This window comes from Astatotilapia calliptera, chromosome 8 (genome assembly GCF_900246225.1).
Source record: "Astatotilapia calliptera chromosome 8, fAstCal1.2, whole genome shotgun sequence".
Taxonomy (NCBI): Eukaryota; Metazoa; Chordata; class Actinopteri; order Cichliformes; family Cichlidae; genus Astatotilapia; species Astatotilapia calliptera.
The window spans coordinates 25,274,300-25,302,049 of NC_039309.1; the positions used below are offsets into that span (position 1 = coordinate 25,274,300).

Genomic DNA, 27,750 nt, shown 5'->3' on the forward strand with positions numbered 1-27,750 from the left:
CGATGCATGACTGTCACTGGCCTTTCTGAGTTTTTCTTGCCTGTCTGCATATCCTTGGACTATAGGAGGAATGTGAACTTCTTTCAGTAACACTGATATGTTTTCAGGCTGCTCCTTAGGATCAATATATAATACTGATTGCAATTTAAATTTCATGGAGCAGAAAAAATATTTAACATTAACTGATCATTTTGTGTGTGTGTGTGTGTGTGTGTGTGTGTGTGTGTGTGTGTGTGTGTGTGTGTGTGTGTGTGTGTGTTTATTCAGATCTGATTTTTGAAACAATAAAATGTTAACTTTGACATAAAGAGATCTGAAATGTTACTGGGATGTAAAAACTCAACCTGTGGTCTTAGGGCCTGGAAGGCAAAGGGACCCAAACAAAAAGTCATTTGCTGGAAGGTTTGACTGCTCCAAGGATTTCAAGACTATACGGTGGTTTCATTCTTCCAGGGGCCTGTCCGTATGTTTCCTGTGGCATCTGAACCAAACAGGCTATCTTCCTGCAGACTCCTGTTTCTACCAATGGGTCCCCGTCGGTTCACAGTGCCATGCTGCCGAGGTAGGGTGTTCCTTGGGAAACCTTTCTGTTCCAGCTCTAGACAGATCTTTTCTTTGTCGGCCGTCTTTGACATCCAGCTCAAATTGTCAGGGTCTTGTTCATACTGCAAGGTGACGGGATCAGCTCTCTCACAACAGTTTGTGCTGGAAGAGTCATCGACTGAGCAGTACATGTGCCACTGGCTGGTGTCGACCCCATGAGAAGGCATAAGAAGGCTGTGGCAGGAAGAGATACTGTCATGCATGTTGTGGGCATGACTGTGACAGGAAGCAACCGAGTCTTGCACACTGTGGCAGGAGGTCTGGCGTTCCAAGCTGTGACAGGACACTACAAGTTGGCTATCTAAATGAGGGCTGATGTATGGAAGCTGGAGATCTGGGTGTGGACTATTAGAAACCAGTGGTGAGGCTTCAATGTGGTGCACATTATGAGGACTGTCCAGGTGAGTACTGTGCACACTCCCATCCATACTGGTGGAAGTGATATGAGACCGGTAATCCTGGAAGCATTGGCGTGGACGGTTGAAAGAGCGTGTCTTTGTCCTATCAGCAATGCAACTCTGCAGGGGAAGAGCTGGATGAGGGAGCTCATCAGGAAGTGACTGTGGACGTGGTGAAGGCATTTGGTCAGCATGAGGTGAGATGGGGGAAGGGCTAACAGGAGTCATTACAGCCACACAGCATGGACCTGTGTGATTTAATGTTGGGCTTTGGGGAGGTGGTGTTGTTCTGTGGTGAGAACTCTGAATAGGGTAAGGAGAAAGCATCTGCTGCTTCACTGAGAGTGGGGAATTCAAATGGCAGTGTGGCTGATGGACTTCCTGCCTCTGGCTCTGTCCTTCTCCAGGCCCATCCTCTGTCTTTGATCTGGATGGGCAACAAGCCCACCAACGGTGCCACACATCATCACGCTTAGCACAGTGCTGGATGAGAAGGAAGAGTCCCAGAGTGACACAAAAAGCACCATAGAGACAACTGAATATCATGTCCAGGAAATGTCCCAGTGAAACAGCCAATGCTCCCAAAGTCCAGGTAGCCAGGAACAGGAAGAGGGTGAAGACTGTGGCCCGGAGTTGAGATTTAAAAGAGTGCTCATTGGCCAGAACTGACACGCCAGCAGCAAAGGGCTGGCAGTCCCCAGCAGACCCAGTGTCCGTGTGGCAGTGATGGTGCGACTCATTTGATGACAGCTGTTGCTGCTCTTCACTTAAAACCCGCAGCTCATACTTCCTTTCTGGGTGGCGCTTCAGCTGGACGTAAGTCCACAAGAAGTACACACACATGACTAAGACCAGAAGACTCATGGGAGCATAGAAACCACCCAGACTTGGTTCCCATGCCATCCAGCAACTAAAAAAATGAAAAAGGAAAGTTTTTTTTTTAATGTTCTATATTTAACAACAAATAATAATCTGAGTATACTTACTACAGTGCATCATCTCTGCTGCCATAGTTATCCATACCAAATGCTGCTGTAACTCCAACTATTATGATAGGGATTCCATCACTTACAAGATAAAATCTGAAAAAAATTTCACCATGAATAATTAGAGCTTGTTTTAACATATGGCATAGAAACTGAACATTTCTCACTCACTATGTGTTAACAGACCTCTCTGCATTAAATCGCACTTGTTATTACAGTTTTTTACAGATGCTAGGACACATGTCTCAATACTTAGGTCACGTTTGCAAAACTCCTCACACAGTGAGCACAACAGAAGTCTATGTGGGCTAAACTGAGAACCAGTTATCATTGTTTTGGCACAAAATGCATCCAATGACTACATCTCTCAAATTTCATGAATTATCTTCTCACTCAGACACAACAACTGCCAAAAATCTTTGTATGTACAGGACATTTTGCATGTGCTTACATACTGTTTTCAAAAATGTTAAACTTATGGCCAAAACAATAACACAATGCAAAACTTAAAAAGACAGCAAAATGCAACAGCAATATTTTATTGAAACATATTTTAAATCTAACAATGCAGTTTAACCAGCCACAGCTGATTCTCATTGTAGATGAACATCTGCACAGATGTTACTCCTTCAATTGTTCAACTCCTTCAATTCTGGCAGCCAGGAGATTCTTTCCTAGGTGTGTTGCCCTAGATGACATAAGATGTGATGTGGATGAGAACCTGTGGCCAAATGGAGAAGACCGAGTAGATTAGCATTACTATTGTATGTGTATCAGTGGATGGTGTGTATACAAATTCTTGTATTTTGGGATTACTTAGTGCAGAAAAATAAAAATACATAAACAAATATTAACGAATTCTGCATGATGTCTGATTCATTCCAGTAACATATATTGAAATTATAAACAGAGATGTGTCCTTGTTTTACACAAGAAAACACTGTGTAATGCTACATGTTGTTAGTGTTTTTTAGGTCATTGTTTTGTGGGTGACAAAGTGTGTTTGTCGGCTGTCAACCTTTGCTAGTGTTCTGGAAGAATGAGTTTATTTGAGACCTGAATGAAGTGTTTTGGTAGTTGTAGTGCATTTTGAATGTGAAATGAACTGCTTTGCCAAGCTGAAGGTCAGTTAGGAGGATTGTGTGAAGAGTTTTGCAAAAGTGACCTAAGTATTGAGACATGTGTCCTAGTGGCTGTAAAAAACTGTAACCTCTGGTTCTCTTCCACAGCATGTCTTTCATCCTGTCTTCCTTCTCTCACCCCAACCGGTCGCAGCAGATGGCCCCGCCCCTCCCTGAGCCTGGTTCTGCTGGAGGTTTCTTCCTGTTAAAAAGGAGTTTTTTCTTCCCACTGTCGCCAAAGTGCTTGCTCATAGGGGGTCATATTGATTGTTGATGATTGTTGGGTTTTTCTCTGCATGTATTATTGTAGGATCAACAATATTTGCACTTTGAGGCCACTATTGTTGTGATTTAGTGCTGTATGAATAAAACTGAAGTGAATTGAATATGTATATGTATTCTATAAAGACAGAGCAAGAGAGAGAGAGAAATTATATATGTTTATAATTGTGTGTGTGTGTGTGTGTGTGTGTGTGTGTGTGTGTGTGTGTGTGTGTGTGTGTGTGTGTGTGTGTCTGGGCCTGGCACACACACACACACACACACACACACACACACACACACACACACACACACACACACACAGGCCATTCACTCATTCATACCCACCCACTAACAAAGTCACAGATGCACACATATCGATCCCCTCTCCATAGTGCAGGCGAGCATGTCACATATGTGACACGAGCACCTAACTGCTGGACAAAACCCTCAATGTCTGAGGTGCAGATAAAATTGAGGGGTAGAAAATATCATTTTCAAATATTCTGTGCTGCTGGTATCCTCAAATACTGTGTGAAGCTAGATACCACTAACAACTAGAGCTTATTTAATTTTTATTTATTTTTTTTACTTTAATCAGGTCAAAATTTCAAGAAAAATTTCAAGAAATTTTTTGAATAATGTATCAAGTGAAAGAGAGCTTTTTTCAATACGACACCCTGTGATGTCACAGCGATGCCATAACAGGCAGCATGTTGTAATAAAAACATCATAAGACATAGAAGTTTTAGTAAAGCCTTTGCCCTTTGGGGGGAGTTGCACTCTCTGAGTGCTCTTGCTGTCAACAGTATTCTCAAATATGCAAGAGCAGATAAGAAGCAATTGACTCAACACTGTAAAAATTAGTAATTAGCTATGATAAAAGTCAGAAAAATATAAAAGTGAGAAAATGACCCAAGGACAGTCATGATTCATTCACATACTGATGACTGATGAACACTGCTCAGCCCTGCTTGTACCCGCAGGCACCTGTTTACAGCTTACCTGAGGATGGCTGGTTTGGTACGAGTCTGGGAAGCCCTATTCCTCTCCTGTGCCTGAAGTGGGTCTTTGGAAACATCTTTACAGATGTTTCTAGCAGTGAAGGTCAGCCACAGCATGGTAGACAGAGAAGCATAGTGGAGCACAATGCCAACCTAACACAGGTTGAAATAGACATCATAAAAATTGAGTGAACTGGAGTAAGTTTAAGAGTGTAGTTGGGGATCATCATAGAACAAAAATGCACTCTATTAGGTGTTCAATATGCTGCACACTGAACAGTTCCAATGTCTAAGGACTGAATAAATTAAAAGCTCCAAAAGCGTGCACTGAGCTTCAGTCATATTGTGATTATAATTAATTCATGATTCACTTTGGTGATAAAACAGCAAAACGGTGCAGAAGCAGAACCTTTGAAGGTTCATGAAAACATATGATCTAAAAATAACTTTGTTTATGTGTGTGTGCCGTTAAATGGGAGGCATTGTTATATCAGCTACAATCTTTTAAATTATGCTACTTATTCAAAAAAAGTTACATTCATATTGAATGTAAAAAATATTCAGTACCAGAGGTGGAACTATAAAGCCGCCCTTTTATTGTATCTTTCAACCATAAAAGTTTTGGAGAAATGATCGTAACACTTGGCAAGCTACAGCCAATGTGTCTATTTTTCCATAAAACCATCCCTGAGGTTTATAGAACAGGTGTGCCTTCCTATCAGCTCCAAGTACAGTAACGCAAAAACCAGTACAATTATTTTCATTACATCCACGTTATACAGAAGAGCATCTCTGAACACAGGAGATTTACATTACGGTTGTGTAGCCAAGAAGTCTGCAGCAACTGTGTATTGCTGACATGTCTATGGAGACCAATATTTCTGAGGAATAATTACAGTACTTTGTGAAATCATGAAGAATTAAGGAAGTTCCCAGGGTAAAATGGGGATCCAAGCCAGTGCTAGCAATGTTTACCTAATAAAGTGAAGTGTTTACATTTAACCTGACTTTAACCGACTAGAGGGCTTTTCATGTTATACTCAGTCACACAATTTGGAAGCCAGTCTAATATAAAATAACCAATATCTTCAGATTCAAAAAAATAATAAAAGCTAACATTCTTTTAAGAGTTAAGTGCCCTTAACAGAACTTTGAAACATCACCACAGTAAGAAACCAAGAACACAACACTTACAATCTGACACACAAAAGGTAAGTTGATTTGATTGATTCCACCAGCAAAAATACCAAATGTCAGTCCTGTGTGAAAGAGGAAGTTGAGGAGTGTGTGCCAGCCATTCCTGCTGATTCTGATCACACTGTAAACAAGGAGAAAATTTAAACATCAGAAAGATAGTGTCTTAGCTTAAATTAGGTAGAAGGTTGTGGGAATGAACACAGGAGTCACACTGTCACCTTTGGACTATAATTTAGAAGTATTAAAGTATTAAATCCACATATAAAAGAATATGTTAACTAAGGCTTCAGTCTCACAGGTCTGAAGACCGGTCAGTGAGCACCACATAACATCTGGTCAATAGGGAAAAATGTATTTTCTTCTTTGCTGACTGTCATTAGGAGAAATCAATCACAAAACATTGTACTAAACAGCACCTTTTCATTGCTTTGGCTGCTTGCAGACTGCATCAAAGACCATTTGATATCTCAAGTTCTCAGTTTTATTAGTAAATCTGGTCCTTCAACATTCTGTACCAGCACAAAACCCTCTTTAGGTATTAAGAGACTGTACTGTTGGGATTTATTGTGTTAAAGATGAACTGAATGGTGTCAGTTAGAGGGTTTTTTTTATGTATTTATTTTTTGACCTGGGACAAAATTTGGGGAGGAAAAAATAACATGTGCATAATATTATAAGTAAACACATGCAATAGTAAGAAACAACATAAAAAGTTTTTTGATTTTTTGGTATTGGTAACTGACCTGGGACATGACATTTTAAGTAATTTAGCGCTTTAGTGCTAAAAAAAAAAAAAGAAAAGAAAAAAGAAAAATCAGTAATTATTGTAATGAATAAATTTTTTTGACACATATAATTGCTTTCTATGGTAGAAAAATGTTAATTGTGTAACACAAGCTTTTAGAATTAGGTAATGGCACATGTTTATATAAAATAAAGTCATTTCTGTCATGAGGACAGAACCAAATGCACCAAATACTAGTTTTATAAACCAAACGTGTTTGTAATAAATTTCTCCTTTGTAACAGGATGGGCTGTGCAGTTCATTCATAAAATAACTCAATATCTCTAAAAGTCCCTATCAATTTCTAACGGAAAAATCCAGCCTTGTATCAGAGCAGATGGATTGTCCTTCAGCTTCAGCTCCTTGATCTTAATTAATATGCTGTTTTTGCAGAGCAACACAAAAGTTTTGGGAGGTTTAAATTGAAGTGGACAGTTCTACTTTGTACTTGAAACCTGTCTGCTTCTGCACATTCATTCTGGATGAAGGTGGGTGTTTTTAACAGACACAAGATGAGGATAAAGAAACATTATGAGATATACAGACACCTTTATGATATAAAGTCACAACATACATATAGGCATGTGAATATTTTGTGCAATGAAAAGTGTGAAATTATCTTGTAATAAGGTCTCACCTGTGGTGGACAATGTAAGTCATGATGGAGACAAGCAGACAGAGCAGCATAACTGCGGTGCAGGCATACACCACTGGATGTAGGTAATCCCCGGGGTATGGGGGGAAGGATAGCACTCTCTTTAGATCCTGAAAAAGAAGTGCACAATCTATGTTTTGTCAAAGATGGCAAAAAAAGTTAAATTGCTTCTGTTTTGCACATACTAAGTGAGAGTGACGTTACATAAAAAGTATCCTTTGAATAGGAAGGTGCTGAATGTTTTATTCAGTATCACCCTATCAGCATATTAAAGGACCTTGAAGAAAAAGGATCTTCTACAACAGTCTTTCTCAAACGGTGGTGTCATGGTCCTGGGTCGTGTGACCCAGTGTTGAGTTTTATGTATCTTTTGTATTCATTTATGCTTTAGCTTAGTTTGTCTAGTTAATTTCTAGGGTGCTGTTTAGCCCTTTGTTTCTTAGTTGTTTATGTCATCTCCCCCTGTACTAAGTCTCCCTGGTTCATGCGTCATGTCTGCGTGGTTATGTTTAGTTCATGTCATGTCTAATCTCCATGTTTCCTGTTTTACTTTGAAAGTCTGTATTCAATGTCAGTGTATTTAGTTTCACCTCTCCTGTCCTGTCGTTAGGTTCATGTGTGTCAGCTGTGCTCCATGTGTGGCCACTTCCCCTGATGTGATCCTGATCATCCCTCATGTGTATTTAGTCTCTGTGTTTCATGCAGTCTGTGTCGCGTCATCTGTGTTTCCCACCCTCCATGTTTTCATGCCCAGTCTTTCGTATTCTTAGCCATAGCTTTCTGAGTCTTCATAGTTTATCAGTATCTGTTCCCCAGTTTAGTTTAGTTCAGTTTAGTCACGGTATTTCTGCTTTGTTTGAGACCTGTCTTCAGCCATAATAAAGGCTCGCTTTCAGTTTAAGTTACTTCGGTCTACTCTCTTGTGTTCGCACCTGGGTTCACCACACGCACCACCGCACGGTCTGTCTCCTCAGATCGTGACAGTACGACACAACCAGTATGGACCCAGCAACACAGAGAAGAGAGATTATTCAGACAGTGGAAGCGCTATGCTGTAAGTGGATGCAGCGTTCCGGGGAGGAGGATACGGAGGAGTTACTCCACCCATTGCGGGTGAGCGTCACTGTGTTTCCCTGGTTATGGGAGGCGTTACCCCCCCTGATTTCTGATTACCTCCGCACCATCCTCCAAACCCCGTCCTCAGCAGCAGCCGCTGTGTCACCACCGTCCCGCTGTCACGCAACTTCCCCATCGCCGTTTCCACAGTCTTGGGGCTCCGAGGCGATTAGGGTTGGCTCACTGAGCTGCCTCCATCAATTCCATCATGCACAAGCTGCTCACCCTCACCATTCCGTTCGGACTTCGCTTCTCCAGCCTCATTTCTGGTGAGGATGTGGTCGGAGGATGAGGAGCCAGCCGTCACAGCTATCAATGTCGCATTAACAGCCGCTGCTAGGAAAAAGTGGCGCCCTCGTCGCCGACGCACGTCGGCACAGCCAGAGTCCGGAGTATCGTCAGAGCAGTTGCCTGGGCTGGAACCACTGGCCGAAGCTGTCTCTGAGTCCGTGTCTGCAGTGTTTTGTGGCTCTGAGGAAATGTCCCCAGAGATCACTGTTCGGGACGTCGCTGAACGGGAGCAGGTGGTTCTCGCGGAGCTGGAGGAGAAGCTCTGACATGCTCATAGTCGGGGGCTGACCCGTACAGCGACCTTGAGTGTTTTGCAAGGCGCTTTTAAATAAAATGTATTATTATTGTATTCTAATGCACTATGTGGCCATGTGACTAGAAAAGCGCTATATAAACGGTAGATAATTTCCTAATTTCCTTCGGGATTAATAAAGTATTCTGATTCTGATAATATAAATGGTAGATGTAGGTCACAAGTTGCCTTAACCTGCAACCTGTGCAAGCTAAAATCTGATTCTGCTCTTCCCCCCTCCTCCCTCACCCTCTGTTTAGCCGAACTAAATTCATGGTTCTCTTCTAATTTTCTCAAACTCAATAGTAATAAATCCGAGCTTCTCTTGGTAGGTACTAAATCAACATTATCCAGAACCAACAGTTTCTCTGTTACTATCAATAACTTACTATCTTCGTTTCTTCCTCTGTGAAAAGCTTGGGTGCTATCCTTGACAGTACTCTATCTTTCAATTCACACATTAATAATGTTACTCGGTCTGCATATTTTCAATTGCACAACATTAATCGTCTCCGTCCTTTTCTCACCCCACATGCCGCTGCCATTCTTGTCCATAGCCTTGTTACTTCCTGGATTGATTATTGTAATTCACTTCTTTTTGGTCTTACTCAAAAATCCATCCACAAGCTCCAACGCATCCAGAACTCTGCTGCCCGCATTATCACCAGGACCCCTTCTGTCCACCACATCACCTGCAGCAGCTTCATTGGCTCCCAGTCAAATATCGCATCAATTTCAAAATATTCTTGTACACATTTAAGGCTATTCATCATCTCTCTCCTCCATATCTCTCTGATCTGGTTCAGATCACCACCCCATCTCGATGTCTTAGATCAGGAGTCCCCAATCCCAGTCCACAAGGGCCGGTGTCCCTGCAGGTTTTAGATCTCACCCTGGGTCAACACACCTGAATCACATGATTAGTTCATTACCAGGTCTCTGGAGAACTTCAGGACATGTTGAGGAGGTCATTTATCCATCTGAATCAGCTGTGATGGATCAAGGACACATCTAAAAACAGCAACTACAACTAAACAAAGTAATTGAAATCAGGGCCAATCACTTTGAAAATAAACTCTGGGTTTACTAACTCTGAGATCTGCAACAAGTTTCCTGTTCCTGATGAGCTTATCAGAGTAAGTTCAAAACAAAACGTGGACAGCAATGGAGATGGTGGAAGTCAGGGGGCTGGCTGCGTGACCACCGTTTGCAGCTTGGCTGAAGGCTGGTGGCGGAGGAATCCTGGTGCGGACGAAGCAGGACCAGACGGCATAGAGACCTTTGGCTGGAACAAACCAGGCTCGGGCTCAGGCAGAACAGAGACCTCTTTTTTTTTTTTTAATTCCCACTAAACTCATCAAGGTCTGATGTTCTTTCAGATTGATTTTGAGGTGGATGTTGTCAACCATTTAAAAAATGACATTTCTGGTTCCCACTACTTGGTATTAACTAATGCTGACAATTGGCATATCAATTTGTCAAGCACTCTCATCAGGACTGTGAAGTTTGGGAGAGATTGGACAAGGTGTCTTTGACTTACAGTGGCTTGCAAAAGTATTCGGCCCCCTTGAACTTTCCCACATTTTGTCACATTACAGCCACAAACATGAATCAGTTTTATTGGAATTCCACGTGAAAGACCAACACAAAGTGGTGCACACGTGAGAAGTGGAACAAAATCATACATGACTCCAATCATTTTTTACAAATAAATAACTGCAAAGTGGGGTGTGTGTAATTATTCAGCCCCCATTGGTCTGAGTGCAGTCAGTCACTCATAGACGTTGCCTGATGAGTGCTAATGACTAAATAGAGTGCACCTGTGTGTAATCTAACGTCAGTACAAATACAGCTGCTCTGTGACGACCTCAGAGGTTGTCTAAGCGAATACTGGGAGCAACAACACCATGAAGTCCAAAGAACACACCAGACAGGTCAGGGATAAAGTTATTGAGAAATTTAAAGCAGGCTTAGGCTACAAAAAGATTTCCCAAGCCTTGAACATCCACGGAGCACTGTTCAAGCCATCATTCAGAAATGGAAGGAGTATGGCACAACTGTAAACCTACCAAGACAAGGCCGTCCACCTAAACTCACAGGCCGAACAAGGAGAGCGCTGATCAGAAATGCAGCCAAGAGGCCCATGGTGACTCTGGACGAGCTGCAGAGATCTACAGCTCAGGTGGGGGAATCTGTCCATAGGACAACTATTAGTTGTGCACTGCACAAAGTTGGCCTTTATGGAAGAGTGGCAAGAAGAAAGCCATTGTTAACAGAAAACCATGGAGCCAAATACAGGGCAATCTTGGAAGAAAGATTGCAAAAGTCTAAAAAAGACTTGAGACTGGGGCGGAGGTTCACCTTCCAGCAGGATAATGACCCTAAACATAAAGCCAGAGCAACAATGGGACGGTTTAAAACAAAACATATCCATGTGTTAGAATGGCCCAGTCAAAGTCCAGATCTAAATCCAATCCAGAATCTGTGGCAAGATCTGAAAACTGCTGTTCACAAACGCTGTCCATCTAATCTGACTGAGCTGGAGCTGTTTCAAAGAAGAATGGGCAAAGATTTCAGTCTGTAGATGTGCAAAGCTGGTAGAGACTGGCAGCTGTAACTGCAGCAAAAGGTGGTTCTACAAAGTGTTGACTCAGGGGGCTGAATAATTACACACACCCCACTTTTCAGTTATTTATTTGTAAAACATGTTTGGAATCATGAATGATTTTTGTTCCACTTCTCACGTGTGCACCACTTTGTGTTGGTCTTTCACGTGGAATTCCAATAAAATTGATTCATGTTTGTGGCTGTAATGTGACAAAATGTGGAAAAGTTCAAGGGGCCGAATACTTTTGCAAGCCACTGTGTAGAAATTTCCTGCTTCATGGTGAAAAATATAAATTCACTATGTTGCCAGGTTCACACCGTTTTGAAGATAAAGTAAGAACAACTCCTTCAGGATTCAGAAATTTAAGGTTGCTCGGATCAGCCACCTTGAAACTATACCTCAAAGTGTAAAATATGTAATTCCGTTTTCCTGCTAGGTCACACTGTGTGTAAATATTCCAACCGAAATGTGTTCTGGGGCGGAACATTATCACAATTGAGAAAATCCGTAGGAGGAGTTTGCAAAAGTATAACATCTGGTAAATGGTCAAATCTGCACCAAAATGTCATTTTCAATTCAAAACATCTGCCTTCCTCACTGATTTATGGCATCATTCAAAGATCTGTGCATCTTGGGAAGTTATAGGCGTGTGCCAAACTTTATACATGTATGCGAAACACAGCATTCAGACTCATCTTTTGCAGTTGCTTGCCCAGCTCCAGTCATTGTTAACAGGAGCTTGATACGCCCACAAAACATAGAGTATCTGCAGCTTCGTATGGGACCGAAATAAGCACAGAGTGACAATAGCGGACTAGCTAACTGTGACCACAAGGATATTAATTGACAGGTGATGAGCTTCATGACAGCATTGTCTGAGATGAAAGGAGGGAGATCACTTTACTTTGGCCCTGCTTGTCCTGACAGAAGCAAGGAAACTGACTGAGAGAATTATTGTCCACAAAGTCAGAGTTAGAAATATTGAGATTATAAGACTAATTTGAGTCTTTCAAATAAATAACATCATTTACATGGAATAGACTGTCTTACCCATCATTCTTCTAACAGCTCAATTAACTCATATCTGTGAAAAAGGACCTTCTGCAGATCAAAATTTTTTATAAAAGATTAAAAATGATTGATTGATTCGACACGATTAATATTCATCAATAATGAAAATTTTGTATGTTTAACTGCTTAAAGAATTTGAGGTGTGTGACCTCTGTAGAGCTGGTTTCAATACTAAGTAAATCCAGAGTCAAGCTGTGAACATTAATTAGTCTTTAATTTAATGCTAATTCTTTCAGCCTGACCAAAACTAATTAAAAACGATTCTGTGAGTTCTAGTTTGTTTATTATTTTTTGATTCAATAAGATGTGAAACAACTATAAGTCTCTAAGTCATTGCACAGCTCCTTGCTGTAGCTGCAGTGCTGCCTGACTGCACTGACATCACTACCTTAAAATAACTCAGTGAACATCATGAAACATGTACAACATGGCAACAGTATCTTTTGAAAAATGAAAACGAATTAACACAAAGACATTATTTTTTCATCAATAGCAAACTGCACTTTTATTCATGTCACGTTCATGGTACATAACTATGTGCTGGTCTGTTAGGATGACAAGGCCACTCTGACTGCGTGCTTCACTGACGCAACATTGCAAATAGAGCAGAGTAAATATGAAGAACTTAATAGGAAGCAAGCTCAAAACAGCCAGGCTTTCTTTGCCTCGGCGATACTGTCAACCCTAAAAGCCCATTCACAGAGAACAGGTATTACAATGATGCTTGGCAACTTTCTTTGTTAACCCATGCTCTCCGCTTCAGACTCTGTGCATGCTCACATAAATGTGTCATTTAGCACATCATTTGACTCCTTTTCCACATAAAATGGGTGTGTCATACTGCAGCCACAGACATGAGAGGAACAGGTGATAGAGATAGAATATGATAAATAAAACAATAAAAAGCAACACTGGTGCTGCAAGTAAGAAATAACTTGGTCTTGGTTATGTCTTTTCAGCATAACTTGATGATGTAGCCATCTTTAAAAAGGAAATCAACTTTGTGTCATTGAAAACTCTGACTTTAAACTGAGTGTAAATAAAAACAGAGTGCAATGATTTGATAAACTAATAAACTCATACTTTATTCACCATAGAAATAGAAATCATATCAAATGTTTACTGTTTGAATTTGAGGGCAGCAGCACATCTCTGAAAACAGTCGGGACAGAGCCATGTTTTCCAAGCAACATCCACCAAAAAAAGTTGGATCACAGGTTTGTCATCAAATATATATTTTATTACAGTGTCTGCTATCATGAATTAGTTGAGTTTATCATTAGATGATAAATTAGAATTTATCATTATCGTTAAATGAAGCTTGAATCCTAATTTTATTTTAAATTCATTATTTGATTTAAATAAGTATTAATTATTTAGCTGTAACCTGAAAGGGACAAAACGTCAGTGAAAGAAAGTGAAAAAATCTGGAGAAACAGTTTAGATGCAGTTACAGATGGACCTCTGACATTAGTTACCCAGATAGCAACACTTTCCCTCAACTCTGTTTTTTATTAAATAAAAAAACTGTTTCCTACTGCTCATTTCATTTTTTCTACAATTCCAGTAATCATAATAATAAAGAAATAAAAAATAATGAGAAATAATGAAAAATTCCATAATTTCTGCCATTATTGGTTAAAAATGTTTACGTATATAATGTTCCCATTGTACGTGTTACACACTGAAGGACGACAGGGTTCATTCAGGTGCACATGAAGATTTATTGCGCTGAAACACAGCAAAACAATTCAGTGTTACTGGCGGCTTCCATTGTAATAACTGGCCTGCGTTACTTTTGTGGCATTACGTGTAATGGCCACGTATTAATCAGCCCTTAACACACAGAGAAAATGACCAGTAACAATAGACAACATAACATGTACTGGCTGGTCTATCTCCTATAACTTTAACTGAAACCAGCTAATAGTTTCCTTTCACCTTACTGATGGGACAACACGGTTACAGAGATTAATGCAGGAGGCTAACATGACTTAGCTAACGCACAAATGTTACTAGCCTTACCCACAGATAACGTGAAACAACTCCCTTATTTGCTCACATTAAACACCATATAAACAAGAATTACACTCCAAACATGTTAAATAAGCATCAACTTTACATAAATGTATGTAGTTCTCGTATATTGCTCTCACCTGAAACACAGCAAAACAATTCAGTGTTACTGGCGGCTTCCATTGTAATAACTGGCCTGCGTTACTTTTGTGAAGGATTATTTTGCCAGTTACCCGTTTGGCTGAGCCGCCACTGCCACCTACTGGCGGAACTAAATATCGCCCTAACATCACATCAGGTGGGAGCAAATGAGCTTTTCGCTCTGTGTTATGATGCAAACTATTGTCACAACAAATAGCAAAAAATGATGATGGGGGGTGGGCACGAACACATAAGGAACACATCTGAGACTTGTTCTTAATGCGCAAAATACTCAGGGCGCCACATACGCATTTATAATTATATTTAATATTAGCTTTCAATGGTAGATAATGGCTTCCTGACAACCACAGGAAAAGGTGAATATATTACAAATGTCTCAACTTTCAGAGATTTTGGATACTTCAGTACAGTTTTGGATCTGGATATGATCCGGTCTGAATCTGTATCTTGCTGTGCAAGTGGCCAACGACACAGTTTGCTGATTACAGAGCCTATAGATCAACCTTCACACTTTACACATCTTCAACCTACACAAAGCAAAGTAATGTCACTTGGTGTTCGCTCGCTCTGCGGTAGAGTATCACTTCCTGTTCCTGCTCAAACACAGTGGTGTTTCTGAGTAGCTTATTTGCTTAGCAATTTAATTAACAACTTTTAAATACATTCTTCTTTCATAGTATAATCTTCACGTGCTTCATCCGAAGCACACTTTCTGTGTACTCACTACCTAATTTATAGCCAAAGTATTCACTCACTGTCTCTGTACTGTTTCGCTAGCTTAGCTTATCTCGTAGCCGACTCGTTAGCACCATGGCTACACCTGTCCCTCCTGCACTTTCTTGCTCATTGTGTCAGATGTTTAGTTACTCCTCGGCCTCCTTTAGCAGTAATGATATCTGTAACAAATGTAGCATATTTACAGCGCTGGAGGCCAGGATTACTGAATTGGAGACTCGGCTTCGCACCCTTCGTTCACCCGTAGCTAGCCAGGCCCCTGTAGCTGGTGCAGCCGAAGATAGCGTAGGCCTCGCTAGCTGTTCCCCGGCAGACCCCAAACTCTGGTAATTGGTGATTCTGTTCTCAGACATGTGAAGCTAGAGACACCGGCAACCATAGTCAATTGTCTTCCAGGGGCCAGAGCAGGCGACATTGAAGGAAATTTAAAACTGCTGGCTAAGGGTAAACGTAAATTCAGTAAGATCATAATTCACGTCGGCAGTAATGACACCCGGTTACGCCAATCGGAGGTCACTAAAATCAATATTGAATCGGTGTGCAACTTTGCCAAAACAATGTCGGACTCTGTAGTTTTCTCTGGTCCCCTCCCCAATCAGACCAGGAGTGACATGTTTAGCCGCATGTTCTCCTTAAATTGCTGGCTGTCTGAGTGGTGTCCCAGAAACGATGTGGGCTTCATAGATAATTGGCAAACCTTCTGGAGGAAACCTGGTCTTGTTAGGAGAGACGGCATCCATCCCACTTGGGATGGAGCAGCTCTCATTTCTAGAAATATGGACAAATTTATTAAACCCCCCAAAATATGACTATCCAGAGTTGGGACCAGGAAGCAGAGTTGCAGTCTTACACGCCTCTCTGCAGCTTCTCTCCTCCTGCTACCCCCCCAAAAACCCATCTCCATAGAGACTGTGTCAGCTTCCAAAAAGACAAATAACAAACTAAAAACCAGCAACAAACAACTTAAACATAAACAATTACAAAGAAAGAACAATACAGTATCCACATCTGAACCAAAGAGTAACACAGTGAAATGTGGATTATTAAATATTAGGTCTCTCTCCTCCAAGTCTCTGTTAGTACATGACTTAATAATTGATCAACAAATTGATTTACTCTGCCTTACAGAAACCTGGTTGCAGCAGGATGATTATGTTAGTTTAAATGAATCAACACCCCCGAGTCATTCTAACTACCAGAAATCTTGAAGCACAGGCCGAGGGGGAGGTGTGGCAGCAATTTTTCACACCAGCCTATTAATTAATGAAAGACCAAGACAGACTTTTAATTCATTTGAAAGCCTGATGCTTAGCCTCGTCCACCCCAGCTGTGAAACTCAGAAACCAGTCTTACTTGTTATCATCTATCGTCCACCTGGGCCTTACACAGAGTTTCTGTCTGATTTCTCAGACTTTTTATCTGATTTAGTTCTCAGCTCAGATAAAATAATTATTGTGGGTGATTTTAACATCCATGTAGACACTAAAAATGACAGCCTCGACATGGCATTTAATCTGTTATTAGACTCAATTGGTTTCTCTCAAAATGTAAAAGAACCCACCCACCACTTTAATCACACTCTAGATCTTGTTTTAACATATGGCATAGAAACTGAACATTTAACAGTGTTTCCTGAAAACCCTCTCCTGTCTGATCATTTCCTGATAACATTTACATTTACAATAATTGATTACACAGCAGTGGAGAGTAGACTTTATCACAGTAGATGTCTTTCTGAAAACGCTGTAACTAAGTTTAAGAATATAATCCACCCACTGTTATCATCTTCAATGCCCTGTACCAACATAGAGCAGAGCAGCTATCTGAACGCTACCCCAACAGAGGTCGATCATCTTGTTAATAATTTCTCCTCCTCACTACGTACGACTCTGGATACTGTAGCTCCTGTGAAAACTAAGGTCTCTAATCAGAAGTACCTGACTCCGTGGTATAATTCTCAAACACGTAGCCTAAAGCAGATGACTCGTAAGCTGGAGAGGAAATGGCGTGTCACAAATTTAGAGGATCATCATTTAGCCTGGAGAAATAGTTTGCTGCTTTATAAGAAAGCCCTCCGCAAAGCCAGAACATCTTACTATTCATCACTGATTGAAGAAAATAAGAACAACCCCAGGTTTCTCTTCAGCACTGTAGCCAGGCTGACAAACAGTCAGAGCTCTTTTGAGCCAATAATCCCTTTAACGTTAACTAGTAATGACTTCATGAACTTCTTCACAAATAAAATTTTAATCATTAGAGAAAAAATTACCAATAATCATCCCACAGATGTAATATTATCTACAGCTACTCTTAGTACCATTCATGTTAAGTTAGACTCTTTTTCTCCAATTGATCTTTCTGAGTTAACTTCAATAATTACTTCCTCCAAGCCATCAACGTGTCTTTTAGACCCCATTCCTACAAAACTGCTCAAAGAAGTCCTGCCATTAATTAATTCTTCGATCTTAAATATGATCAACCTATCTCTAATGATCGGCTATGTACCACAGGCCTTCAAGCTGGCTGTAGTTAAACCTTTACTCAAAAAGCATCTCTAGACCCAGCAGTCTTAGCTAATTATAGGCCAATCTCCAACCTTCCTTTCATATCAAAAATCCTTGAAAGAGTAGTTGTCAAACAGCTAACAGATCATCTGCAGGAATGGTTTATTTGAAGAGTTTCAGTCAGGTTTCAAAGCTCATCACAGCACAGAAACAGCTTTAGTGAAGGTTACAAATGATCTTCTTATGGCCTCTGACAGTGGACTCATCTCTGTGCTTGTCCTGCTAGACCTCAGTGCAGCGTTCAATACTGTCGACCATAATATCCTATTAGAGCGATTAGAACATGCTGTAGGTATTACAGGTACTGTGCTGCAGTGGTTTGTATCATATCTATCTAATAGACTCCAGTTTGTTCATGTAAATGGAGAGTCCTCTTCACACACTGAGGTTAATTATGGAGTTCCACAGGGTTCAGTGCTAGGACCAATTCTGTTTACATTATACATGCTTCCCTTAGGCAGCATCATTAGAAGACATAGCATACATTTTCACTGCTTTGCAGATGACACCCAGCTCTATCTGTCCATGAAGCCAGATAACACACACCAATTAGTTAAACTGCAGGAATGTCTTAAAGACATAAAGACCTGGATGGCCGCTAACTTTCTGCTTCTTAATTCAGATAAAACTGAGGTTATTGTACTCGGCCCTGAAAAGCCTAGAAATATGGTATCTAACCAGATTCCTACTCTGGATGGCATTACATTGGCCTCCAGTAACGCTGTGAGGAACCTTGGAGTCATTTTTGACCAGGACATGTCCTTCAATGCACATATTAAACAAATATGTAAGACTGCGTTCTTCCATTTGCGCAACATCTCTAAAATTAGAAATATCCTGTCTCAGAGTGACGCTGAAAAACTAGTTCATGCATTTATTACTTCCAGGCTGGACTACTGTAATTCATTATTATCAGGATGTCCAAAAAACTCACTGAAAAGCCTTCAGCTAATCCAAAATGCTGCAGCAAGAGTCCTGACAGGGACTAGAAAGAGAGAGCATATTTCTCCTGTTTTGGCTTCCCTTCATTGGCTTCCTGTTAAATCCAGAATTCAAAATCCTGCTCCTCACATACAAGGTCTTAAATAATCAGGCCCCATCTTATCGTAATGACCTTGTAGTACCATATCACCCTATTAGAGCACTTCGCTCTTGCTCTGCAGGCCTACTTGTTGTTCCTAGAGTATTTAAAAGCAGAGGTGGGACCAAGTCATTGTTTTGCAAGTCTCAAGTAAGTCTCAAGTCTTTATCCTCAAGTCTCAAGTCAAGTCTCAAGTAATGTCAGGCAAGTCAGAGTCGAGTCTCAAGTCACTGGTGTAAACGTCCGAGTCAAGTCACAAGTCTGAAACTTTGAATTTCAAGTCCTTTCGAGTCTTTAAAAAAAAAAAACGAAAAAATAATGTTGCAGTTATGCTAAATGTAAATATTAGACCATGTAATTTTAAAATCTGTGTTTTTCTCAACACATGACAAAATAGTGAACTTAGAAAATATACACAAATTGTGAAATTGCCCCTCTTTAAAATGCAGCTCAATTAAACCTAGCTCCAAGAATAATTTTCACCGACAGTTCTGAGATAAGCTGCATGTTATTCTTGGATGCGGTTGTAGGACCAGCTTTAAAATCGCATGACAAAAATATCATACACATTAAAAAAAACTGTATCACCAACGTAGCCTGGACAACATTTGCTAGTTAGATGAAGTCAGCTATCTCATCTTAGCATATTTATATGCATATTTATAATTATACGGTTCTTGGAGTGAGTGCATACACTCATGAAGTTTAGTAACTTCAGGTCACTGCAACAAGCCCAGGTACAGTTTACCGACGGATGGGTGCAGGACCTTGAAATGCACCGTGTAGAACGAAAGACCATCGTACGTATCATAAGTTTACCAGTCTCACAAATTGTCGTCATAAATACACATTCGTTAACCGTTTATTAATAGGACCTTTGAGCTCAACGGTAATTAATTAGTAGTGGAAATAATTTCTGGTAGCGTTACAGAAATGTAGCAGTGACAACAATATTGTATGCTGTAATCACCGCGCGGATAGGAGGCGGCTGGCTTGACCGCGGCTCACAAATGACGGCTCACTTTACCGCAGTCTGTAATCGCACTGGGCAATTAGTGATACAAAAAACCTGTTTTATCCTGTGAATAAAAGTATATGTTTTTGTCAATGTACCATAATAACAGAAGCGAAACGCAATATTGTGTCAGGACAATTCACTATTTATGCACAATAAATAAAGGAGCATAGAGCGACAATTTCTGTTCAGCGCCAGACTTGCTTGTAACCTATATCACTAATTATGTTATGAAAATGACGTATTAACTACTAAAAAACACTGACCTTCGTGTAAATGCTTGGAGCAGACTAACCTGTGAGCTGGAGTGTTCTGGGACGTTATATTTGGTCTTTGAATGGCTGCAATCCAGGCCATCCGTCGCGTCTTTGTTACTTCGGAAACATGGCTTGAACAATTTCTCTTCAACGACGTAATCCGATAACAACCGATCTCTTTACCCGTCGGCTTCCCGTGGCTGTCATGCGACCGGCTATTGCAGTTAATAATACAACAGCTTCTTGACATTTTTGTGTTTCTTTTTATCGCTGTTTAACTGATTTTAATTGAAAGCCTGCGTGCGCTAGTACCGCTTGCCACGAGTTCCCAGAATCCTTTGCGGTTCTACCCGTGAATGACGTCACATTTTCAATCTCTATATAATATGCATGTTAAATTTTATATTTGGGGTAAAATATCAAGTCTTTTCAAGTAAACCGGTTCAAGTCCAATTCAAGTCCCAAGTCATTGGTGTAAAAGTCCAAGTCAAGTCACAAGTCTTAGAACATTTTTTCAAGTCAAGTCTAAAGTCATAAAATTAATGACTCGAGTCTGACTCGAGTCCAAGTCATGTGACTCGAGTCCACACCTCTGTTTAAAAGTAGAATGGGAGGCAGAGCCTTCAGTTTTCAGGCCCCTCTTCTGTGGAACCAGCTTCCAGTTTGGATTCGGGAGACAGACACTATCTCTACTTTCAAGATTAGGCTTCAAACTTTCCTTTTTGCTAAAGCATATAGTTAGGGCTGGACCAGGTGACCCTGAATCCTCCCTTAGTTATGCTGCAATAGACATAGGCTGCCGGGGGATTCCCATGATGCATTGAGTTTTTCCTTTCCAGTCACCTTTCTCACTCACTATGTATTAACAGACCTCTCTGCATTGAATCATATCTGTTATTAACCTCTGTCTCTCTTCCAGAGCATGTCTTTATCCTGTCTTCCTTCTCTCACCCCAACCGGTCGCAGCAGATGGCCCCGCCCCTCCCTGAGCTTGGTTCTGCCGGAGGTTTCTTCCTGTTAAAAGGGAGTTTTTCCTTCCCACTGTTGCCAAAGTGCTTGCTCATAGGGGGTCATATGATTGTTGGGTTTTTCTCTGTATCTATGAAGCGCCTTGAGGCGACTTATGTTGTGATTTGGCGCTATATAAATAAAATTGAATTGAATTGAATTGAATTGTAAATCGAGGATTTGAGTTTTTGCAAAAATGTAAACTGTTGGGAATAAATATAATATTAATATAATATAATATATTTTATGCCATCCAGAGAGCACATATACATCCAGAGAGTACATTTAACAAACAAGGTCTATAATTCTCTGCTGTGTCTGTCTGTGTGTAGTGAGAGAGTGGAGTTTCTTGCACGTGACTGCATGCCTCAGGATGTTTATGGCTGCTTAAGGCCTGGACTGAATTGTTCACTGTGCCTCACACAGCCTGGTGAGAGATATGAGGAGCAGTGGTACAGAGTGAAAAAGATAAACTAACTGTGTAGTGTTTAATTCGGGGCACTGCATTTTCTATGATTGAGATTTAATTCCTGGAGGAACAAAAGAAGGTGCATTTCCCCTCGATAGGTCTAGTGACAGCAGGTGGAAAGACCTGGGCAGATTTGTGGACGATTGTAACAGAGCTCGCAATTGGAGAGTCACGGAGTGACACTTAAGTCTGAGTTCAGACCAAGAAAGTATCAGAAACTAATTAATAACTAATTAAAGCCAGGAGCAGTGAATGCAACTCTGCATGCTACAGCACCTGAGGTTCTAATTCCCAAACAATATTGTTTCATGAGGAACTCCTGTGAGTTATCTGTTGATTTTTCTTAACAGTAGGTTGATTTTATCAGTGAGGTTTGGGTTGTTTTCTTCCTCTATGAGAGAGAGAGAGACGGTTTTATGCTTGGACTTGTCTGGAACTGGCCCTAGTATTTGTTATTTTATTATTATTTTATGGTTTACTTTTGTTTTTGCTTTTGTTACAGTGCACTGAGATAAGAAATCTGACAGGTGTGACCCACCGGTGTGCAAAGTGCTTTTCCATGATTATAATGGGCTTTGGAGAAATTCACTTATATGGGACACTGACCACATTAGATGGTAAGTCCTGAGTCTAAAAGGATTGCAGCGAGTCAATCCAGTCCAAAATGATAAAGAATTGTTTTCCTTTTAAAAATTATGACATCATCTTGCTGTTGATGGAGACTGGAATAGGTTGGTTGCACGTGAGACTCCACTATCAGCAATATCTGGTATGGATGTGTGTGGATGAATGTGTGTTACTGGACTGTGATGGACTGACGATGTGGACTAAAGTTTTGACTGACTTGATACTGAGAGACTGCACCTACCGTAGGATTAGTAAATGCTGACAAACAATTCACCCAGCCGGTAAGAAAAGGGAGGATGCTTTGTTTTGTTTTGCAGGAGCAGGAGGATAAGAGGGACCAGAGGGGGAGACTGTAGCTTCACATGAGAGTGTGGAGCTGCAGACTTAACCCTTTGGCTGCCAATTTTGAGTTACTGATGTTTGCATTAGGAAAATTGTGTTTTATCGGCTGTGTTTTGATTACGGAATCACATTATTGTTGGGAATGCCAAATGCTACAGTGGAGAAAACCTTTGATATCACTTATGACTGGAATATGTTACTATTGACCATAGCGGGCCACTGTAAAAAGTCAATTAAATTTTATAGAGGAAAATAGCCAGAACCAAAACAATATTTATGAATAGCAAGGGGGAATGGTAGATTTGTCACATTCAAAATAGAGTTATGTAATAACAAACACTGGTCCACGTGACTGAGGTCTTTTCCTGTTAAAATAGTCAATTATTAAAAGTAGAATGCAACCGACAGGGGCATGTGCTAGGATGTGGTACTGCAAAAAGAACAGAAGCAAAATAAAGAAAAGCCATTGTGTTGAACTTTGTTAAATTCAAATTAAAGTGTGCCATTACACTCAGTGAATCAACATGAAATCAAAATATATGCAAAATTTGTATGAAGCACGTGACTGATAACTGTTTTGTCCTGAGCTTTTGTTTCCCATAGCACCCACGTGGCCACACCATCAGTTTTTCGCCGCCAAAGGAGGGTAATGTCAAATGGTCGAGGGAGGAATATCATCGAAAAGTGGGAAAGGTAAGCCCCGATGGGGTGATAACACCATAAATGTCACCTATGGTCAAACTCCTAAACTGTGACACCAAGCATGAAATTCTCCAAAATTTAGAGACAGAGAGGAGTTCTAGATAAACATAATTTAGCAAACCCCATAGGGATTGATGAGTTGAATCTATAATATTTTGAAATAACATGTGGACCGTGTTGATTATGCTTGCTTCCAATGTGAAGAGATTGGCATTCACCTTTATCTACTAAAACGCTGTCAAACCTAAAATGAGGACGTGGGCCCAGCGAGTGAATCTAACTTTAATGTCACAACTAACGCTAGAACAACCAATGACCTGGAGGATGTTTGGAGATGAGTGTGTTAACACTGAGATTTTCTCACAATATCTACAGAAAGACATTCACAGAACTGACAAACAACATTACAGTTCCTGCATGGTAGACGAGAAATCTAAAGTCCTCATAAAATCTGACACAAACACTGCAAAATCTCCAGTGTTAAATTGACACTAAAAAGTGTCTATATGTGTCCACTCTTTTGAGTGTTAAATTAATACTTTTGACAGTGTTATATTTCTAACAGTAACCTAGTCAATGTTAACGATTAACAATGACTAACACTGAGCAGTGCTGATTTTCTAACCCAACTGCAAATATGACCTGCAAAAAAATGCTAATCATGTCATAATCTCACTATGTGTACATGGAGGTCTTAGTTGAGCCATTAGCATGTTAGCATGCTGTTGGCAAGTTTAAACAATATTTTAGTCCAAAGAAGTTCTGTTTGATTGTCTTGTAATTGATGTGCAGTTTTCTGGGATCTGGACAGTGAATCTGGACAATAAGAAATGTGATGAGTGCAATCAGTCAAAATGATATCTGTATCATCGTTTAATCTGATTGATTAAAAAACGCATTTCGCATTTAGATTACTTCAGACCAACAAATATACTGGTGTTATTTAAACCAAGCTAAGATCACTTAGTCCTGGAGGAGCAAGGAATGTGGAGGAGGCTTTGAAAAAGTGACTCACAGACAGTAAGCGATGTGCATGTCCTGGGCAGGCTTAGCACACGTCTCTGTTAGGAGGAAAAACATGGCTCCAAACATTTAAACCATCTATGTTCTTTCACTGGAATACACTCCTGCATTTGTATAATTCAAACTGAAAAGTCCTTTAGAAACAGAAATCAAAAGCTAATTTGGCCCCATCTTCACGACAGTGTCAACTCGCTCTCTCTTTGCCTTCCAAACCTTTATATTTTTGAGACACTGTCATGATTCCTCTTCTCATCTTTCTTCCTCTGTCTCTCGCTCTCTCTCGCTCTCTCTCTCTCTCAGACAGCATGCTCTCTCATTACGCGCCACTGAACAACCCATCTATTAGACAGCGCATGACTGATAAAATCCTTTGCAGATCCCATAATATGAAAAAATGCACACACAGGCATGCACACACAGCAGCAGTAGAGCTCTGCATAACACTCCACTTGTCTCGGATGACCAACTAGACACTGTGCCATTACATAAGATATTGCAATTTAGCTTTTTTTTTTTTGCCTTTGTGCATGTAAAAACAAAATTTTTCAGGGTGTCAGAGTCAAGTGTTTTTTTAGGAAAGATACAAAACATTCATCTGGATAAGATAACTAATGTTTTCTTATTACTTGGATTTTGCATACTGCTGTTCACATATGTAACATGTACAAGCTAAATCCAGCATTCATGACAGTTTGTCATTTGAGTGTATTAGACTAAGTTAGTGTTGGGGATTAATCAAACTTTGAGGGCATTAGCTTTTGTTTCCTCTCTGTCTCGTTGTTTCTGATTAGCCCCAGCTGTGTTTCCCTCCTGTTTCCTGTCCCTGTGTGTATTTAGTTCTTCTCCTCCGTGTGTTGTTGGCCCATCTGCCTGTCTTCTCTTGTGTTTCCAAGTTTCAGGTTTTCCAGTCTTTGTGTTTTCCTTGATATATCTGGTGTTTAGGTGTTTCTGCTTTTGTTTTGTTAGTTTAGTTTAGTTTACCTCAGTCTTCCCTTGCCTTTTGTTTATAGTTGTGTGTAGCCCTAAATAAAGGCTTGTTTTTTGTTAATATTCACATCCATCTCTCTCATCTCCACACACAGGTCATCTTTACCTCTGAGAATCTCTTCCCTGTCTAATATGTGTTTCTTAACTTAACCATGTTACTGACCTGCTCCAATTCATCTATTTAGTTGCAGAATTTTCCACAATATTTCTTTTTTAGTATAGCTTATTTTTCCAGCCTCTTTTTGCAACAATCTGTGAATAGACTTAAGTTCACACAGTCAGTTACAGAGTAACAGACTGGGTGAACCTAACAGACTCTGTGATACCAAAACCTAGAGTTTTTCTCTGACCTCCCACCCTCCATCCCTCCCTCCTGCTACACCTGAACCTTTGACTGACACTTGGATTCATTTCCTCATTCATAAAGCCCCCAATTTCAATTACTTTTATATTTTGCGTACTTGACGTGAACATTTTTACAGTCACCAGTGTAAAAGGACTGCAGACAGCAATAACATCACAGATTTATAATCAGCTCTGAATTAAATTTATAGTCCACGCATTGACATTGTGGACAACAGCACTGCCAGTGCAAACATTTACTGTATGTTACACACTGATCAATGATCAGTCATTTGTCGAAAAAGGTGTGTCACAGTTGGAGCTGGGGGTTGATGTGACTATTTGAGTGAAGACGAGGGTGAAATAACTTTAGAACTCTGACATTGAACTAAATGTGTTTTAAATGATGTTTTAAATGCAGCCTGCAGACAGTCAGTTTCTGAACATTTTATGTTAAAATGTGTTCACAGATTGAGGTTCAGTCACTTAATGTCAAATAACATTCTGAAAGATAACATGTTGGAAATTCAGAGTGTGACTCTTGACATATTTTCCACTGAAAATCACCCAAATCAGTCTCAATGGGTCAACCCAGAAAATATGACAGGCCCTGTAACAGCTCAGTGTCCATACCCACTTGCATCCGGTTTCTGTTTCACGTTAGGGAATGGTAGGCAGAGTACCAAACTACTGTATGAGGCAGAGTCCCTTTTTGAAAACTTAAAAACATATTGTTTAGCCTTTTTAAAAAGTACAAGGAGATTCAGTGCATGCTTAGTTACATTCTTATTGTACTGTATAGTGTGTGATAGTTCTGTTAGTGATATAAAATGGAAATGCGCATGTTCAAGATGATATTACATTAGTAAATTTACTTGCTTCATTTTTCAGTGTACTCATATTCAGTAAATAAAATAGCTTGTTTATTATTAATGCATTTAAAGGATTTTTTTCTGCATCTGACATAAACACATGATCTTGCTTAATCAAAGTATGTTTACACACTGATTAACCTATACAGTATACAGTGTACGTGTTGCACGTGCTTTGTGGTAACCTGAACCTGAAAAAAATACAAACAAAAAAACAAACTTACCATTGGCTACGTTGGTGCGTTAAATTGCGAAGATCTGGTCTCATCTTCCCGCTATCCTGCTCCCTCCATATCCATGTAGAAGATCGATGTGCAAACAGTGAGGTGAGTTTGCTGTAATCCAGGTGTAGTTAAGGGTGTTACGATTACTGGAATTTCTCAAGCCGGCTCCTCCTTCAGCTCGGCGGACGCTCCTGGCACAGCGCTGCCCTGCAGCGGCATCGTTCACGTCAAGATTCCATCTGCGAGGCGGAGCAGATCAGAGACAAGATTCATCTGCCTTTACATCTTTTTGTAACCACGAATGTTGGCGGTGAGATATAAGACGATCATGAAAACAGTTGTTTAAAAAAAAAATGTAATGATTATTTAAATAAATAATGATGAATCTTAAAGCAGCAATGGCACTGGCGGCACATATTATAAAGAGGCACCAATACAGCGTCCTAATGTTTTCTTCTGCCTAAAAACGTGGCGATTACAATGACGGGACTGTACGTGTTTACGTGCATGTGTGCTCATGCTGTGATTATTCATACACAATTTATTTGTTACCACAGCCGAAGCCTTCCATGCGCAAAAAAAACAAAAACAAAAAACAGATAAGATGTAATATTTGAGGTGGTTATTTGATGAAAAGAAAATACCGGGTTTACCTGCAGTATTATCTTCTCCGCTGAGCTGGGCAGAATCGAGACCCTCCACAATCCAGGTCAGTGAAGATAGCGGTTCGGCTCCATTCGCCTGCAACGATGCGCCGCATGTGACGTGGAGAGCCTAGGCGGGGAAGAGCCGGTGAAAAAACAAAAGTGCAGGCGGAGGAAGACGTTATGGTGTTATCATCCATAAACTCATAATCAACAGCTTCCGATACAGCTATGGTAACGTGGTGGCGGATGGGTGTCAGGTAGCCTTTATTGATATAACAAGAAACTATTGT

The 27,750-nt window shown here is 40.3% G+C and overlaps 1 protein-coding gene across 1 annotated transcript; it reads right to left on the bottom strand.

Moving 5' to 3' along the window:
* Nucleotides 1-244: 244 nt before the first annotated feature.
* adgra1a (adhesion G protein-coupled receptor A1a) lies at nt 245-27,750 on the bottom strand. The gene is made up of 7 exons (XM_026177566.1): nt 27,467-27,750; nt 26,814-27,052; nt 6,992-7,119; nt 5,568-5,691; nt 4,375-4,526; nt 1,988-2,083; nt 245-1,911 (listed from the first exon to the last, which is right to left on the bottom strand). Exons 2-7 carry the CDS (start codon nt 26,814-26,816, stop codon nt 429-431), a joined length of 1,986 nt encoding a protein of 661 aa, XP_026033351.1. The 5' UTR covers nt 26,817-27,052; nt 27,467-27,750; the 3' UTR covers nt 245-428.

Bases quoted from the DNA above. Each gene is read 5' to 3' on its own strand.
- adgra1a (XM_026177566.1), bottom strand. The intron at 4,527-5,567 runs GTAAGTGTTGTG...AACCTGTGTTAG, and splicing joins TACCTTTTGTGTGTCAGATT to GTTGGCATTGTGCTCCACTA. The intron at 1,912-1,987 runs GTAAGTATACTC...TCATTTTTTTAG, and splicing joins AGCAGAGATGATGCACTGTA to TTGCTGGATGGCATGGGAAC.